The sequence below is a fragment of the Thermobia domestica genome, chromosome 1, assembly GCF_964235325.1.
Source record: "Thermobia domestica chromosome 1, izTheDome1.hap1.1, whole genome shotgun sequence".
NCBI classification, from domain to species: domain Eukaryota; kingdom Metazoa; phylum Arthropoda; class Insecta; order Zygentoma; family Lepismatidae; genus Thermobia; species Thermobia domestica.
Genome location: NC_137454.1, coordinates 292,699,418 through 292,717,799, shown reverse-complemented (window position 1 = coordinate 292,717,799; position 18,382 = coordinate 292,699,418). Strand labels below are relative to the sequence as shown.

Genomic DNA, 18,382 nt, shown 5'->3' with positions numbered 1-18,382 from the left:
AGGTATGCTAAATAGCTATCATCACTTCCTATGGTGCAGCGTCTAAAATTCTCAAACCTACGTTTCTCGTTGCTTTTTTTGTATTTCTTTGTACTTTTTCTAAAAGGTATTATTAAGAGGATAGACTGAAACATTTCTTCTTTTTCATGCATACATATATATACAGGGTGATTACAAAATAGATTCTTGTAATGTTAAGAATGATTGATTAAATAAAATTAACTATATATGAAGTCAATAGTAAATCATGTTTATCCTTAATTGAATTTAGTATAATGTATACTTAATTTTCTACGCTATTTTTGAAACGTTAGCATGTTACCTTTAGTGGACGAATTCCTGGGTTAGATTCCTTAAGAGAATATGAAATGTTCTTTGTTAGTTCAGCGTGATGAGGCAATTGGGGATTTTCATGAATTAACAGCCAGTAATGCTCTTTCTAAAAACTTAGATATAAAGGTATGAGAGCCAGTTCTGACCCTACATCGCTCAACTTACCGACCAAATGTTTTCATATGGTCAGTTTATTTACTTATTCAACTGATAAAGTTCACTCATGGTCAAACGATTAGGATTCATTTTTTCTTACGAGAGATAGTGGTTCTATTCCTGTATAGAATATATGCGGTTCGGACTCTACGTCAAAACTGGAACCTACATTAAACCATATTAAATCGACGTCTTATATCGTGAAAAAGAAGTATTAGATTCCAAATAATCAATACTGCTTTATGAGTTACTCTATTTAAACTCTGAAGTAAAGTTTTCCTCTATAGCTCTATATTTAAGCGAAAATGCAATATATGACAAAATCAATAGATGTGTGACTCAAGAAGAATATTAAGGAAAGCACGGTGGCTCAGTGGTAGAGCGCTAACCTCTGATGGGTAGGATCTTTGGTTCGATCCCTGGCCAAGTAAATTATTGGTGGACAACATCGTGCTCCTGAGTTTTCTCGGGGTACTCCCGTTTCCTCTCACTATATCATTCCACCAATTCTTAGCCTAAAGGGCGTAATTGTGGGACGTTAAATTCAAAGATTTAGTTGTGTTTAAGCAGAACATTGAAATAACCTTCAATTTGAAATACTATCCTAAGTAATATTTTATATCCAACTTGGTCTATATAGCATAGGACTTAATAATGTCGTGGCCACTTAACTTGATTGGATCATCTCGATAGTTATTGCATAATTACCGTTACTACTTACATTCTGCCTACTTGGCCACTTATTTAATTTGGTCACATATTAATGAAAGAGTGATGACCAATATAATAAGTTTTACTGTGTATATAATGTGAAGGAAGAAAGAGAGAGAAATCATTAGCTTCTGAAATGTGCTTTCTGCAACCAGTCATCCGTGGTCATGCAACAAAATGTTTCAACATGTCAAACTAATTTTTCCCCCTGCTCTCAAAAGTCTACTTCGTTCTCTTCTCCTTTTCTTTTTGTGTAGGTAAACAAAGGAAGGAAGGATTAACGGAGCTATCAAAATCATAAGAGACAATCAGACATTGTTTGAGACAATCGACAACTGCCTACCACTGTGAATATGATTCAGCAAATATCTTCTCTTTTGAAGATGCCGATACGTCAAATTACTCTCTCAAGAGGAGCACTTTCTAAACGTTTTTGAGGTCCAGAAATTAATTGAGAATATAAGTACACTCTAGTTGATACTAGCAACATAATAATGTCACTAAAATTAGCAAATGGGAAAACATAGAAAAATACGTTAATATTGTGGTTTCAATCAATCTTATCTAGCTCTTAGTGTGGTTCTTATCTAGCTTTTAGTCAGTTATTTAAAAACAAAATTAATAAATCAGGAAAAAATATCAACTCTGTCAACATATTAAGTAGTTCTTTTGATAACTTGAAAATTTTTTGCAATATATATTAGTTGGTGTTCCTAAACATTCTTTCTTTTCATTCCATTGATAAGCCCAAATATTTTCGTAATTTGACTCGGGTTATCAGACGTTGAATTAAACCGAACTGTTTATTACTCTCTAAAGTGTCCAATGGTGTGTATATATACTTTCTAACAGAAATTCCTAATTTATATTTACTACTAACGGTTTTAATATACTTTAGTACGTCTGGTACGAATAGTCCCTGATTCAACTACAGGCCATGTGAGTTTGTGTTGTCAATATTATGTCTAAATTTTTTATGTTCTGTTTTCTTCCACGACTTTCATTCGACGAAACCTTTAATCATTATTGGATTTGTCACATTTATTTGACAACGAGGGAAATCATTTTGAAATCAAGTGTTCCATATACTTACCCATGATACTTGTTTTAGTCAATTTTATTTTGTATTTTAAAAGAAAACTTGAACTGAAGGTTTCGTGCTAATGACAGCGAAATACTGCACTTACTATGTTAAGGGCTTTAGAATTTTCTTAGTTTCGTGTATATCATATTGTAATTGTATCAATCGATTATTACTAAAATGCTTTTCTGAAGAGCAGAGGACATTTTTAATTCGAAAGGGAAATAAAATTTTATCGTGACAAGTATTGTGTAACTCTAATGAAACGTGTAGTAGTTGAGAGAATATTGGATTTTAAAGACTTGCTTTCTTGGTATGACCACGTGTTAACTGCATTTCAAAACCAGATTTATAAATACTTGAGTAGGCGTTCTTATGCGTAACACTAATTTCTTTCAATCTTTGTCTCTCTCTCTCTCTCTTTCTTCTTCTCATGCAATCACTCTCTCACAACACACAATCTGTCTTCTTGACTATATCACTTTACCTTTATGTATATTTGAGATCGTGAAAGTTGTTCGAAAACCTACAGATTTCTTTACTATACATTAGAAGTATATATATAGGGCGTAGGCAGAATCACCCAGCAGGATTCCACAGAAGGTGGCCGGCCTCAGTAGAAACAAACTCTTTTTGAAAACGGTTAGCTACATATCACCCATTCCGGAATGGAACAAACAACTTTTTCCGCTTTTTTTCTTTTTCTACCATTCCTTCTTACAGGTTTCATATAAGTTGTACATCATGACCTTACCTTAACGATCAAATAAAAATCTTCCTTCGTTTAATTTGTTTTTTCCCTCTCATTGCAATATTTCCACTTCTTGTATCTCCACTTACAAAGGGAATTCTTCACTCATGATCTCTGCATGTTCTCTCTTTCTTTACGTTGTTGGGTGTGTCTTCCATCCACGCGTTGAAATCTCTCACAAACAGGCATCAAAATGGACATAAAAATTGCAGGTAGTAGTTTGTTTATGCTTTTTTATTATGATTATCCTTGGGTGGTTCTGTAAATAGACGTTTTATAATTTTGTTATAACCTTAGGCTTATAACGGATATTTCACCAAAAGGGAAGGAAAAAAACCATTATGCAAAAAAAAGGGGGGGAAACAATGTAACATCTTCTTGGAGAAATTTAAGAATGGAAGTGTCATTAAGGTTCAAAATACTTATTCAGTTAAGTAATAATAAAATTTCTTATTCCATAAACGGCAAAGGTACATACTTACATATAAAAAAAAGGGAAATAAATTTCATTCGAAATGCACTATAACGTAAGTGTCTCGAAGTTTTTTCTTTCTTTCTTTTTTTTTCGTGAAAGATATGATTGTGAAATATGTTCGTGACTAAAATTGATTGGAGAAAAAGAAATATTGTTAGACATCTAGTGGTGATGTCATGAACATGGGCGAAGATATCAAATGATGAAAAATATTTTTTTGTTGGGAGAAAATTCAATTCATGAATGAGCTAAAAATTTTATTAGATTACATGACAATCATATGCTTTATTTTCTAACAAATTGTATGAATTTCTGAGACGAATTAAGTACTTCAGCCTTTTCGTGACTCAATAATATTTTCACAAAAGAACAACAAATTTTGCCATCTCATAGTGAGCTGTGTGTGTGTGTCTAAGACAATGAATGAAGTATGTAAATGTCAAATAATGTTCAGAACATATCAAATAATGATGTGCTTGCCTTCAGAAAGAAAACTCTTACGACAAATTTGTAAATTTTTTCCGACGTTCTTTTATTTTTCTAAAAAAAATATTCAAATCATTGAGAGCGTTTTCATCATTTATGAACCAATTTTTTTAAAACATTTTAATTACTGTTATTCACACCTTTTCACTTGCATACGATAATATTCAAGTTAAATTATTTGCTAAGATAGAAAAGATTTTATTTGTGAGTAATGAGTGGACATACAATATCTGCTTTTTCTATCAGGTGTTTCTTCTATTCTCCGATTTATGTAATTATGGTTCAATAGGAATAGTTAAGCTTCATTAGAAATTTTTTCTTGTTACTACTTTAGTATTAGTATCTGTTCGGGGGCTGTGCCTTATGTTGTTTTCGAAGGAGAGGCTGAGGCTTGTTTGTTGAGTACTTACATCTGTATTTACAATATCGTGTTAAGTCTGTATTGCACCATATACTTCTGTAGACATTGGAGTGGGCATTAAGGTGTAAAACGTTTCCTCAATATTTAACCTTTCTTCTGACAATTACATTCTACCTATTACTTAATCAGATTAGTTAATCTCACATGTCTTTCAACTACCTATAATATAGAATAAATGGTTCAACTGTAATTGCCATTTGCTCTGCTAAACATCGTTTTGCACTATTCTTTGTTTGCTAACTTTAATAATGAGATTTTGTACATAAACATTTTTGGTAAGCCCAATTGTTTACTGACTAAAAATTAGAGAACGAAAACTATAGAAGAGTCAGTAAGAGAAGGTCTGTGACAGCTAGCACCGGCGTTGCCACTACTCATACGTCGAGGCTTTTTCGGTGCATCTATAATGCCACTTTTCTTAATGGTGTAAAAACAGTGTGATTGTGATTGGTAACACTAGCACTAAAGTAGGGCTTCCATTTTTTCTCTGCACTTGGTAAGAAACATCAAGGACCGTCTCTTGATGGCTCCTCTATAGGAATTGACATTTAAGAACCGATATGATTTGCTGTTTTCTTTTCTTCCTTCTGAAAATTATGTACTTATTGCATAAGTTTACTAATCAAGAAATATGTGAAAGAGTGAACTCAAAGTTCAATATTTTGTATTGGATTTTCAATTACATAATTGTCTACCATTATTACTCTGTTCTGTTTAGTATTCTTATCGCATTATATTATTGCAGTTGTTATAACTTTTTTTTTAACTTACGCGCATGATTCAATTAAGTGTATTTTTCTTTGCAGGCAAGACGGTGATTCGGTCAGAAAAAGGCTAAGAGGTGGGTTTAGCACCCAAAAGTGGAGTGCATTCATCGAGGGTGGATTTCTTTACCGTATTGAATGCCCCGACGTCGCCCAGCCGAACCTCCCCTATGATTAGCATGGAATTACCGCCGCCTCCTGTACATCCACAGGCTACAATGACGCAGGCGTCCATGATGCATTCCATGACACAGGAGGAGCCCAAGAAGAAGCGTAAGTACTTTGACAATAATTTAATAGAGTAACTTCTTGCACTTTGCGTCTGTTTGTATTACATTTTGTAGAGCTTGCATGTATAATACAGTTTGTTCATATTTACTGTATATCAAAGTGTTAATTAACTGCATTTATGTTTCTAAGATTTAAAACCTAAGTTAGTAAATTTGGAATTCTTTATCAATATTAGTTTATAAGATAGTTTCATAATCAAATTTCTAATGAAAATTGTTCAGAAATTAATAGTTGCAATATAGTTTTTATTCTTTTTCTTGAATCATTTATGTAGATTATACAATATATCAAACTTTACTTTCATATAATGATAGTAAAAATGTTTTTAAACAGCTTTATATTTTTTGAGTGTACAAACCAAAGAATATTTGACAATATGTATTAAAATTTCATGTAGCATGAGTACTTCCTGATTTTTTTATTTGACTGCTTGAATAAAACAATAACAAATAATATAAACAGACGTAAAATGTACTTACTTTATATCTGCATGTGGATTTATTGAATACTGTAATTTATTAGTTTGCATGTTTTAGTACCTTGTTGCATGCAATAAATATATGCATGAGGAATGCACAGCGATAACACTCTTTAGTTATACTGTATATTGTTTAGTAGCTTTCACCTTAAATTTAGTTACTCTTTTAGAAGCAGCTACATAAATAATAATGAGCACAAATTTCAACTTTACACAATTATAAATGTTCAATGCACTTCTTCATTTTTCACTATTAAGATTTTTTTGTATGAAATTAAAACGAATGTCATCGCAACTAAAGCAGCCTTAAATTCTCCGTTTAGTTGATCATATAAAGCAGAAAATATAAGTGACTTCGTGAAAACAAATGGAATGTTCTGGAAATAAACCAGTCACATGGAAAAGAAGAGACAATTTTTAGTGGATTTCATTGTGTCATTGTATTCACTGAGTGGATATTAAAAATGCGCTTATATTTTGATATAGTTATTTCCCGAAATTGAAAGATTTAAAATAAATATGTGTGTCTCATCCCTCTGATTCATTATTAAGAAAGTTACGTGAATATTTTCAATTGAATATTATAACAGGTAACGTTAATTTGAAAATTTAAATATAAAATTAAACGTACTCTTGAAAGAAATTAATTATATTCTAGAATCTCTGATACCATGATTAAGCTGTTGCCTACTCTGAAATTAAATTATTTGGCCTTCACTGATTTCATATGGTTCTAAAGGAACAAGATGCAAACTATCAACATAATTGGCAGTTTTGTCAATTGACCTAGAAAATAATAATCTACATTCTTTATTGGCCTTCAATTCGTCCCTCATTAGATCTTTTTCTTTAAATCAATCACAAAAAGTAGTATATATCATATATGATCGGTGAAACTAAATAGATCTTGATCAAATTTTTAATGGTGATTGACCTTGATGAACTTATATGAAAATACATGTAAGAAAATATTATTGTTTGTATGTTTTTGGTTTCCGAGTTATTGACCATCAAAGTTAGGGCTTGAGTTTGTCTTTTAACTAAGCCCAAACAGCAATTTTGATTACCAGTAACTCGGGAACCAAAAACATGCACACAATAATATTTCGCACACCTACTAAGCTTGTTAAGATCTATCTCAATTCCAAATGTGATTAAGTAGAGATCCTTTTCTTTGAGTTATTGGCCATAAAAGTTGGGGAATTTGATTTAACAAATCTCTTAAAAGTTTAAAAAAAAAGACATGTTTACTTCATGCTTTTATAAAATTTCTGGTTTTTAGACTGAAATGCACTTTGCTAAAATATTATTTCACAATTATGGATTCACATTGCTATTGTTATCCTGTACAATTAATCAATTGTTTCTATGATATGGATACCGTTTTATTTTTACTCTTTTTCGAGAAGCTAACAAAAATTACGAAATACCGTCTTTTTCTAGTAAAATGACGTTTAGGTGATTGATTTGTCTTTAATGGTTCTTGAGGTATAATCAGATATACAGGCGGTCTTTCGGCAAGTTTCCTTGTTACCTTTCTTTCTTGTAGACCTTTGAGTGGGCGATATCTTCGATTTTCTTGGTCACGTTGATGCCTAGAACAGTAATAAACAAATAAATTGAATCAGGCCTTATGTACGTGCTCAACCCTCTACAGGTACCAAATAATTGTAAAATTTGTGTGTGAAATGTTAAAAAAAAACTCTTGTGGACAATTAAAAATTGAACATCTTAAGAAATAGCAGTGCCACTATAATTTCTTCCAAATAAACAGTGTCATACTACCGAGTAACATATTCCAAGCAAGTACATCAATTTTCAGTGCCATATTCAAACCTCAATATTTCCGAAACTATTAATAATTCATTAAATACTTATTTTTAAAAATCTTCTATAAGTATTAATAATCAATGCTACCTAATGGGCAGAGCCACTGTAGCTAGATTATATTGCGTCTATCTATCAACCAGACGGCTCGAATTCGATTCCTAGTGACGGTCGATTTATTTCCCGTTGTACCCGTATTCAAAGCGGTTCAGAAGTTCACCTACCCTTTGTAAGATAGGTATGTGAGGAGACCTAAGGAATTAAGGGTGCCGCAGATGGTGCTGATTACATTACTATGCGTATAGGAAAATTTCCTCCTGTATGTGCCATATACATGCATGGATCAACTCGGCCTGTCCCGAATGAAAAACGCTATTTTCTCCTACTTGACCCAGTAGTCGCCTATACCATTCTTCTAAAATACCTTTTAGAGTATTACACTGTATTTACCTTACGTAGTCATAGTATGAACTCTCGTTTGAAAGCTATTAATGTTCTTCATAATTGATTTTATGAACATTCCATAAATGGGCTAGCTAAATATTCTTTAAAATCATCCTGTTTTTCCTAGCATTTATTTTTAGATGACTATATATATATATATATATATAGTAACTCTTGCCGTAGCGAGAAATTTCGGCAGCTTTGTCGAATTAAGACAAAGCATTTTATGACAAGTAATTATTTTTCATTATGATAGTATTAATGAGTTCTCTTGGTGGACAATGTGTCAGTTTGAAACCTCCCAACAAATACATTAACAACCTGTCTATTTCCTGGAAGGACAACTACATTAGTTTTTATTATCATTTGATATTTCATTAAGAAAAATTTGTATAATCCTAACTGAATTGACAGTGCTTTCTACTTCTAATTGTCATAAATATAAAGATGAAGTGAAGGAAGTTTTCACCACGAACCTTATTGATAGCTGTAGACCATAAAGTAATGTCTTATTACCAAGTAAAAACAAGAATTCAGCTCAAGTCATTGACCTTTGAGAGTATTACCTTGACATTAATAACAGAATATAATGTGCTGCAAAAAATGCAGAATGTGAATCGTTACAGAATCAACATCGTAGTATTACTTTGTCTGGCTGATAAATATTAAATAACTTTTATTTCTAATCTGCAAACTAACTCAAGCATATTAACTGAATAAACCTATCCAGTCCTCCTCCATAGTTGATCATTGAAACAAGCATTATTCTATCACTGATAAACCACTGGCTGGAATTGACAAATTTCTATGACCATGGACCACTGTACACTTTAAAAAGAAATTCGTAGAAATTAACAACTTGAGTATGTTTAGCGCATATCAATTGCAGTCACTTTCTTTCCCTTCGTCTTTCTTCTTTCATCACATTTTCTACAGTATCACGTCCCTTCTTGAAAAATGTGTTTTGAAGCAATATCCTAATTAGTTAATTGTTCTGTCTTTGTCTCCAATATACTTCATCCTCAAGTTTTTTTCATATCTTCTTATTGCTTTTCCGTTGTATTCACTTAATTTTGTTTATTCTTTCTGAAATACATATTACTAATAATTCTACATAATAGTTTTCTTCACAATATCTAGTTTTAAAATTTACTATAGGATACTTCATAGTAACTAATAATAACAATTTTTTGACATTATTTGCAATTCAATATATTAAGTAATATTGATCAATAACGCAACAATTTCACCATGCAGTTTGCTAGTTCTTACAGTAAATTCTCTAACCTAAATTGGCCAGTTTTTGAGATACCAGTTTTTACTGTCATTACCACGAGCTATAAGAAACTTTAATATTGTTCCTCGAATATTATTACAAATACAAATCGTACTTTCTGTTTGCCTACGAATAAACAAATGTACTCACAAACTAACTTCGCGTCAAAATTATTCTTCTCCATTTTGTTATTCTAAATAAATAAATAATTCAGTCAAATAAAAATTAGTATATGTTTTCATTAATACTTATTAATAGTATATCTATTTATCTATCTATCTATCTATCTATCTATCTATCTATCTATATATATATATATATATATATATATATATATATATATATATATATATATATTCTTGCAGGACAAATTTACATACACTATCAAGAATATAGAGTAGCTGGAGTAGTCACCTACACACAACAACTTTTGTGGGCGTCCAGATATAAATCTAGTTGCCTCAAATAGATAGTAAGACCCAATAAAACCATCCATCACCTTATCGTGTATACAACAATAATCTCCGCTCTCTGTTGTACACCTCAATGAGATTTTTTCTATCTTCTTTTGTTCCTTCTGATTCTGTTTCTATTTGCTTCCAGCATTTTCACTCTTCTGGTCGCCCCCGTGTTTGAATTTCTATCTTTACATACATATATATATAAAGAGAAACCCATTTAACTGCACTTCGCATCTTTTGTTATATCTCTTACAATTTGACAGTCAACTTGATGGTAGTTTATATAGGCTTTTTTTTGTTATCTATTCTCTCCTAAAGAGTAGGATTGCAATGTCCAGAGGGAATTCAAATGTTGTATTCTTGTTCTCCAGAAACTGTTTAAGAAAGTGTGCATGAATAAAAGCATATACAAACTATTCAGCTTAGCAAATTACCCTTTATTCCTTCGACTACGTTGCACACAAAGACTCTTATTACCTCTTGTAGGGAGAACAACATGAATAATATTTCAGTATTTGTTGTGCAATGACACGCATGTGCACTGAAAGAGTCTTTAAAAAAACAAATGTTTGATTGCCTTAGTGTAAAAAAAATGTAAAAGAAGAAATAAAAAATAGAGATGTTTATCACATACGGAGATTGTATGATTCAGTTTCTGATTGTGTTTTGTTCTGCTCTTGGAGAGAACAATAAAGTTGTGTTACGATTGCAATCCTGTTTGTTTGATATAACTGGAATCATTACTTACCTTAACTTCAGTAATTCTTAGGTTGATTTGATTTTGTTTTGGTTTGATATTTCTCCTTTTTCAAAATACATAAACTTATCTAATGCTAGCAGAATGCTCGTTCTTCGCACGGGAAGAATACGTTTCATTTTGTACATAAAGGAAACCAAAACTGTCACCAATCAACTTAGGGACCCCACAAACTATAAATTCGACACTAATATTGGTTATGTTCAATTATTTTTGCATGTCACTATCCTCTCTTAGGACAAATAATGGGGGCTGAATTTGGATTTAAACGGCATCGGAAGTGTCACTGTTTGTCTCAGTGACCCCAGAAACTATGAATTCAGCACTAATATCGGTCATTTTCGATCATTTTTACGTATCTGCCCTTCCTCCTCCCTTAAGTTGCAACATCAAAGTGCAATGTTAAAAACCATCCCAGATCAGAACCTCATCTATGTTGAAAATTTGTTCGAGATCGGTCTGATGGTTCAAGAGTTATGAAGTCACAAACGTATTCACTTTCATTTATATACACAAAGTATGTAGATTTCATGTGGAGTGTTGTACTTTGCGGACAGGAACGTGAACACTACACAACGATGATGAAAAATGAATAGCCTTTTGAAATATAAGTGGGGAGAAGACTGGACAAAATTTGCTTGATCAAGCAGACAACTAATGAGGAAGTGCTAGTATAATGGGTGAGAAAAGAACAAGATTGGATACAATTAATAACGTTGAGTACCTACGCCACGGCCGGTGCTTGCCAATTTTCGGCGTCCACCCAGCGTGGTGAGGTAAACTGGAAAGTCATTTGAAAACCAGACGTAATGGCCACTAGGTCTAGAAAGCTTCTGATGCATCTGTTAGGGACAGCGAGTCGCAGCATGCTGACCACTGCTCGCCGTGGACGTAGTTCAGCCGATCGCAAGCAGATGGCACTAGAGCAGCTTAGGTTCACAAAATGGGCTGTTATGCCAACTGGTTTGTTTGTTTTTTAGTACCTACGCTATCTTTAATTTTTTAACCTATTGATTTATATGGAAAACAGTTGACGGATAGGTTTGTAAAGTGCGTTAAGTCAAAAATTAATATTTTACAGAAATTACCATTGATAGTTCAGACATAAATGCAAAATCCGTTTTTTTGGGAAAATGATTAGCTGTTGTAGCTCTTCATGTTAATAAGACTGTTTTTTGGATTTATGACTCGAACCCAAAACCGGATTTTTGGACTTATATCTGAACTTTCAAATGTGACTTCTCTAGAACACTAACTTCTGACTTAACGCACTTTACACACCTACCCGCCAATTAGTGCAATGTCACTTACGTATTTCTCGTTATTAAAACGGTTAGCGTTCCCACTTTTAGATGGAAGAACAAAATTCCGTACTCAGTCGAAACTCTTGCTGGATTCCACGTTAAGTTTTGGGTCCAACTCATATAAGATCGGTGTTGGAAAAAGACATTAAACCGCAAAGAAAGCAATGAGCAAATATAACATATTACATTTTTGTTCTTTACTTTTTAATACAATATTGTTACGTATTAAAAAGGAAGGTAAAAAAAGTTGATACTTCGTAAATAATTGTGATCGTTCTAATGATCAATTTCCTATTGCTAAAAACTACTTTGTATGTAATCCTCTTTAATTTGAGTTAGCATCAATGTGCTTACAGGGATTGTTAGGATTCATCTATACTCACTACGCGTTCACTTATAATAACACCTCTTTACTTAGACGTAGTTAGTATAGTTACAAACAACGATCTTGTTTATAAAACATGATCAAAAGAAAGATGAACTATTATATACTAACCTTCGAAGGTTATGAACAAGCATAACGCAAGACAAAAATGTATAATCATGTTCATGCATGTTACATGGAAACAATACGCACTTCTTCATTTACACCTTAAGTTATACTGTAGCAACTAGCAAAGTATATGATAAATATGTGATAAAATACCATGAATACAAAAATGAGCTCTTTAAACCTTTGGAAAGAACTCTATAATCGATGTTTTGGTTTCCCATTGTGAGCAAATACGGTAATCGTGTGAATATATTAAAGAGAATATAAAGCCACCATAAGAGTACATGCAGTTAAGTTGCAAATCATGTTAAAAATTAGTTGTTTGGCACAAGCAACCTTGAATTATAAAAAAGCCGGTATTGGTAGTATAATAAGTGGAATAATACGAATTTGAGACTGTAAGATGCTTGTAAAATGCATTGGCCAATATTTATGACTGGCTTTTATGGACTATTTTTTTTAAAGCTTCGAAGATAGATCATTACCTTCCAATAAGTTCGTACCCATGAATAAAGGAGAACAGACTTTGCCACAATTTGGTGTAAGCTTTAGAGTCAAAAGGGTAGGAAAACAACAATAATAACAAAAAAATATTTTAGAGTTGAATAAAAGAATGTTACCCTAAGTAATGTGCATTGAAAAAATGTAATAAAAATATATCTAGACGGAAGGTAAGCATTAACAAAGTGCTTTGAACTTTGCCCACAACAGTGCAGAAGCCGTCAACATACACCATTCATTTTTACTACTACTATTATAGCCACCATCACCAAACACTTCGTGCCTCCATTCCTTGGTGATTGTAAAAGAAAGAAAAAAAACAGACAAAACACAATAGCAATGGTACGAAGTAAAAGAAAAACTCTCTTCTGTTTTATTCTTTTCTTTCTTTTTTTAGTGAAAGTGAAGCTTATCAAGAGATAAAACTACTTCCAAGAAATAAGACAAGTATTGTTAACAAACTTTGTATATATAGTACGTACCAGGAACTGGGAAATCCTTGTTTGTTATAAGAGTATCTATTGAACATGAAGATGGGCTCTTATGGTACCACAAGTATTCCTTGTTTAATTAAAGATTACTTAATTAAGAAACTTGTATATTTAATTAACAAGGATTTTACATTAGTGTGCTGCCTTCCAATCATATCCGTTTCAAACACACAAAACACTCACTTCTCTGAATATGAAGTGACTCTGGTTCGAACCCTTGGTTCTACTCTTATCATTGATCTCCTTCGTTCACAAATCATAAATATGAAATTTTCCTAACGGCAAACACAATAAAATATTTATGTTTTCGCATAATGTTTAAATATATGGTTAAGTTTATTGTAAGTTTGTAGAATAACTGTACTTCTCCCTATGGTGTCAATTACTCCTCCTTGAATTTGAAACCCACTAAAGAAAAACGTTAAGCTTTACTTACAGTACATTGCTGGAATATTCTCCAATCCCCAAACCACTCCCCTCCAACCTAAACCTGAGACAACGCTCCTGCATTCCAGAACAAGGAATTTGTTTTTAAAAAAATAATATTTTCTTTTTTGAAAGTAGTAGTACAGTATGTTCGGGTAATATAATATGGAAAAAACAAAACTTCAGTAAGGAGCTTAGTCTCTGATCTTATCATTACCCTACCTTAGTAACTTTTATTTACAACAAAATCGGAATACTAATTAGTTGTTGTAAATAGTGTAGGTTCTAGTACACCTCAAAATATATTGTGAAATCATATACTACTTGCAGAAATATTATTTGCTACTCTGTATTATATTTCAGTGAAAATAAGCAATTATTATTAGTTGAAAGCATATCACTTTCTATTTAGTTGAAAGCAACAACGTTTATGCTAAAGTAATGAGTTCCAATTGTATTCAGCTCACAATGGCATGGATTTCTCTTTATTTTCCGAACTCCTTTTTCTAGGTTTCTGTAAATAACGATGTTATTATTTACAATATGACAATTTTGGAAAGTATAAAAATTAAATGACGACACTTATAGAAATAATTAAATGAACCTGTACTTCTTCCAGGATCTTACGTATAGTCAAATTTGAGACCCGACGACCATGATCTTACACAATTTCCCCAATAGATTTCTCGTAAAAGAAACTATCTGTTAAAGTTATTCTATCTATTTCGAAGATTCTAGATAGTTTATTATCTACATTTCCGAGTAATCTTTACATGTCTAAATGGTTAACGTGCTCTCTTTTTGCACAATGAATTCTAATTTAGTTCCTGGTGGAAGTGTATGTGGATCGGGATAAGCTACACGTTAACATGTAAGTCTATATCTTATGCAACCTCGGTGTTAGAAAAATTACATTAAACAAGGCAAACAAAACTGAATTTTCTATTTTTCTTCATTGTCAGTGTGTTATTCACAAGAAATTAAGGACATAGTAAAGAACCTTATCTACAAGTAAATTCAGAACCAAACAATTAAATCAATTCGATTCGATTTCTTGACTCAACAAAAGAGCTGCTAACAAACAGATTCAACTTTTATATATATATATATATATATATATATATATATATATATATATATATATATATATATATATATATATATATACTCTAACATCTTCTGATGTATCTTGATTTCTTAGGCAATTGAAAGTTTTTTTTTTTTTTAATAGGTGAACCTGGAATTAATTTTATTACATAAGTAACACAGAAAGTGGGATACATACATTGACTCATACAATCAGATTTAAATGCTTAAAAAATAATTTGAAATGCGAGATTTCTTTATTTCTTGAGGCCAATTCCAATCAATGTTCTCTGTCAATATGATTGAATATATTGTGACCCCGCCTTCTAATAAATACATGAGTCAAACAGGTTGGATACCGGATGGAAAACAGAAAAAAATAATACCAACGTATGATTTTGTTCATATTAATTGAAAGTGTTGAATTGACATGTATGATGAGATTTTGTTCTGAGTTACACAATCTTCGTCGCAATTGTTTCGAATTTTTAGGAGGAAGCAACATTATATTCGTTCTAGTCAAGTTGACAAGCTGTTGTTGATCTCCCCATGAATATTGAAACCGGAACTACTATGGAATATATAAAACACGTTGATAGGTGTCTTCATATCTATGTGTTCGATCTTGTTTATACTTGTATATCGTAAAGAGAAAAAAAAACACTTCTGTCAACGTACCAAAAGCATTGTAACAGGTGTTTCCCGCCAACCAATAACGACCATTGACACTGGCTTTGAATTCTATGCTTAGACTTAAAACTTCCTTGTCTTCATGTTGTTAACACGACACTGAAATCAAGTACCGAGAAACTTGATAACACCAACTTTCTTTTTTTTTTTCTATTTCCACAAAAGTTACTTGAATAATATATATAGGAATGGGGGTATGAAAAAAGCAAAAATAAACAATATTTATTGAAGAGAAAAATGGTTTCTTATCCGCTGAAGAATTCTTTGCTAGTGAACATATGTACATTCAGTACTTGTATATACTACAACACCATATGACGAATGCTATCCTTGACATAAACTAATGTTAAAAAGACCTTGTGAATCTACAGTTAATTCTTTTTCTTCTTAATGCCGCCTTTTTGTAATGATAAGAACAACAGGGATACACACTTTAGAAGCGGGTTTTTCACCTTTTAGTCTTAGTTCATTGGCGCGTTGTGTTTATGTTTGTTTCCAAAGAGAGAGGAGTAGCGAGTTTTTGGAATGTACAATGAAATATGGTAGAAGAAAAGTCTTATGGTAAAGACTATAGTGTTTATAACTTTTAAGATTCAATCAATCAAGTTATTCAATAAATACTTTTCTTTGTTGCTTGAAGTTTTTCAATACCAAGCAATCAACTACTTTCGAAATTGTGTTTTTGTATTGCGAGTAGTACGTCAAAGGGAGAAGGAATGGAAACAGTTATTATGGACAAGGAGCTCCAATTTTACTTGGGCGATAAACATTTTTCATAATATTGGGTCTGTAGAGTTATTTTTCTTTTTTCTAAGGGCACAATAGATCAATCTAAAGACAGATATTTTACATTGAGAAAAAAAAACGTATCTGGCATACGTAAAAACTTAGGATTTTGAACTTAACGTATGTAACTTATGTTTTATTCGTACTTTCCGTATAAGTGTCCGAATAAACGAACTTTCTGTACGAAAAAAAGAACTGTTAGGACAGGCGGTCAAAATCTTACCTACAGATGGACATATGTAACATGCGTATACTATGTAATATACGGAAGACTGTTAGATGTCAGACATCATGCAGAGGCATGATCTAATCTAAGCGGAAAAAGGGCATATATGGATAATATGTCCTTCATACAGATTTCCGTAGTAAACATTAGGATTCCGTATGTTTTATACAATATACCGCTGTCCGAATAACGGATTTTTTCTATTATATTAATAATATATTTCGTTTCGATTACTTTTCTAGCACATTAGGTAATAGTTGCTTGAACATATTTTAGTATTTTGTGCTAGGAAAATAATTGAATCCACGTGTAGTGTTATACAAAAAATATAAAAAGTCAATACTGATTAAAACATTGTTCATACAGTATTTGCGTACATGCATAGAATATAAAATATTTACTCACATAGATATTAATGTCCTAGTAATTTTGTAAGTATACTGGATACTATATATATATATATATATATATATATATATATATATATATATATATATATATATATATATATACATATAGTCAGTTTCACAACGTACACAATTACACACACACACATATATATATATACCAAGACCAAGGATAGAATATCTAGATACAGTTACGAAGAAGAGGCGTTTCAAAGTATAAAACAGTTATCCCAGGCGAGAGAAAAGTTTCAAAATTTCCATGTTGCCCACCAACCTATGGTTGAGGTGAACAAGAAGAGTATATATATATAAAGTGTGTATGTTGTGATTGTATTCAGTAAATACTAGTAAAAATCGCTTTAGAGAATATTATTCTAGGAAGATACTTAGAACTTTTTATTTAAAAATATTTCCTATTCAATATTCTAGGAAAAACTAGAAATATTGGAAGCCATAATGGATATTGTCATTAAAATAACAAATATAGAATTTATAATCTGATATATCTAACCTCTGTTATCGTCCGAAGAATTTTACATTTAGTTTCCATGCATAATTTTTGTCACTTTAACAAAAGTAATACTGCATTATAATTTACAGTAATGAACCAAATGTAAACAAGAAATAAAATACGTGTTAATATAAACATGACTTTCAATACCACCAATCTGTTATTCTTTTAACTATTCCCTTTTTCTTTCCGTTTCCCTTAAAAGCTTGCGTCATTTTTTCTTTCATCCCTAGTTCAGTTCCTAAGAAAACCTTCCGCTTACTTCGCGGCATTGGCTACAAACAGAAGAAGGAGACTTCAGTGTCATACACAAAAACTCGTGAGTTCAAAGGAGACGTGATTTTTGTAACATCATGTTACTTTTGGTATTAAACACAAAGAAAATAATAAACGAAAACAAGAAAGAAAAACTAGCTGGATGGACGTGTGACGACGTATCCATGCGTGACAGAAAATGTGACGGAATTTTGTCAAAAATTGTCACACACAAAAACAAAAGATAAGAAAAAATAAAAAAAATAAGGTGGTGCCGACTCAAAAGTCATCCTTTTGTAAGTTCAAAAGAGATCTGAGATGCTACAATGCAAGGAATAAAGATAAGTCCCGATAAGTACAGTTGGAAAACATCAGTTACATAGCAAATGTCTGAATCGTGTTCTTACTTCCAAAGTTAATAAAAATCCTGGAACTATGGGATTCTACACTGAATACTGATTCTTATGTAAGATATTAATTGACCATTTATTGGA

At 31.8% G+C, this 18,382-nt stretch overlaps 1 protein-coding gene across 3 annotated transcripts in view; it reads left to right on the top strand.

Annotated features, from left to right (window-relative positions):
• Positions 1-18,382, top strand: part of sv (paired box protein shaven) — a 390,766-nt gene that overhangs the window by 54,127 nt on the left and 318,257 nt on the right. For all 3 annotated transcript variants that reach the window (XM_081726726.1, XM_081726727.1, XM_081726737.1), the window contains exon 2: positions 5,221-5,451. In XM_081726726.1, coding sequence (XP_081582852.1) covers positions 5,349-5,451 — 103 coding nt within the window. In that variant the 5' untranslated portion in view covers positions 5,221-5,348. The remainder of the gene's footprint in view (positions 1-5,220; positions 5,452-18,382) is intronic.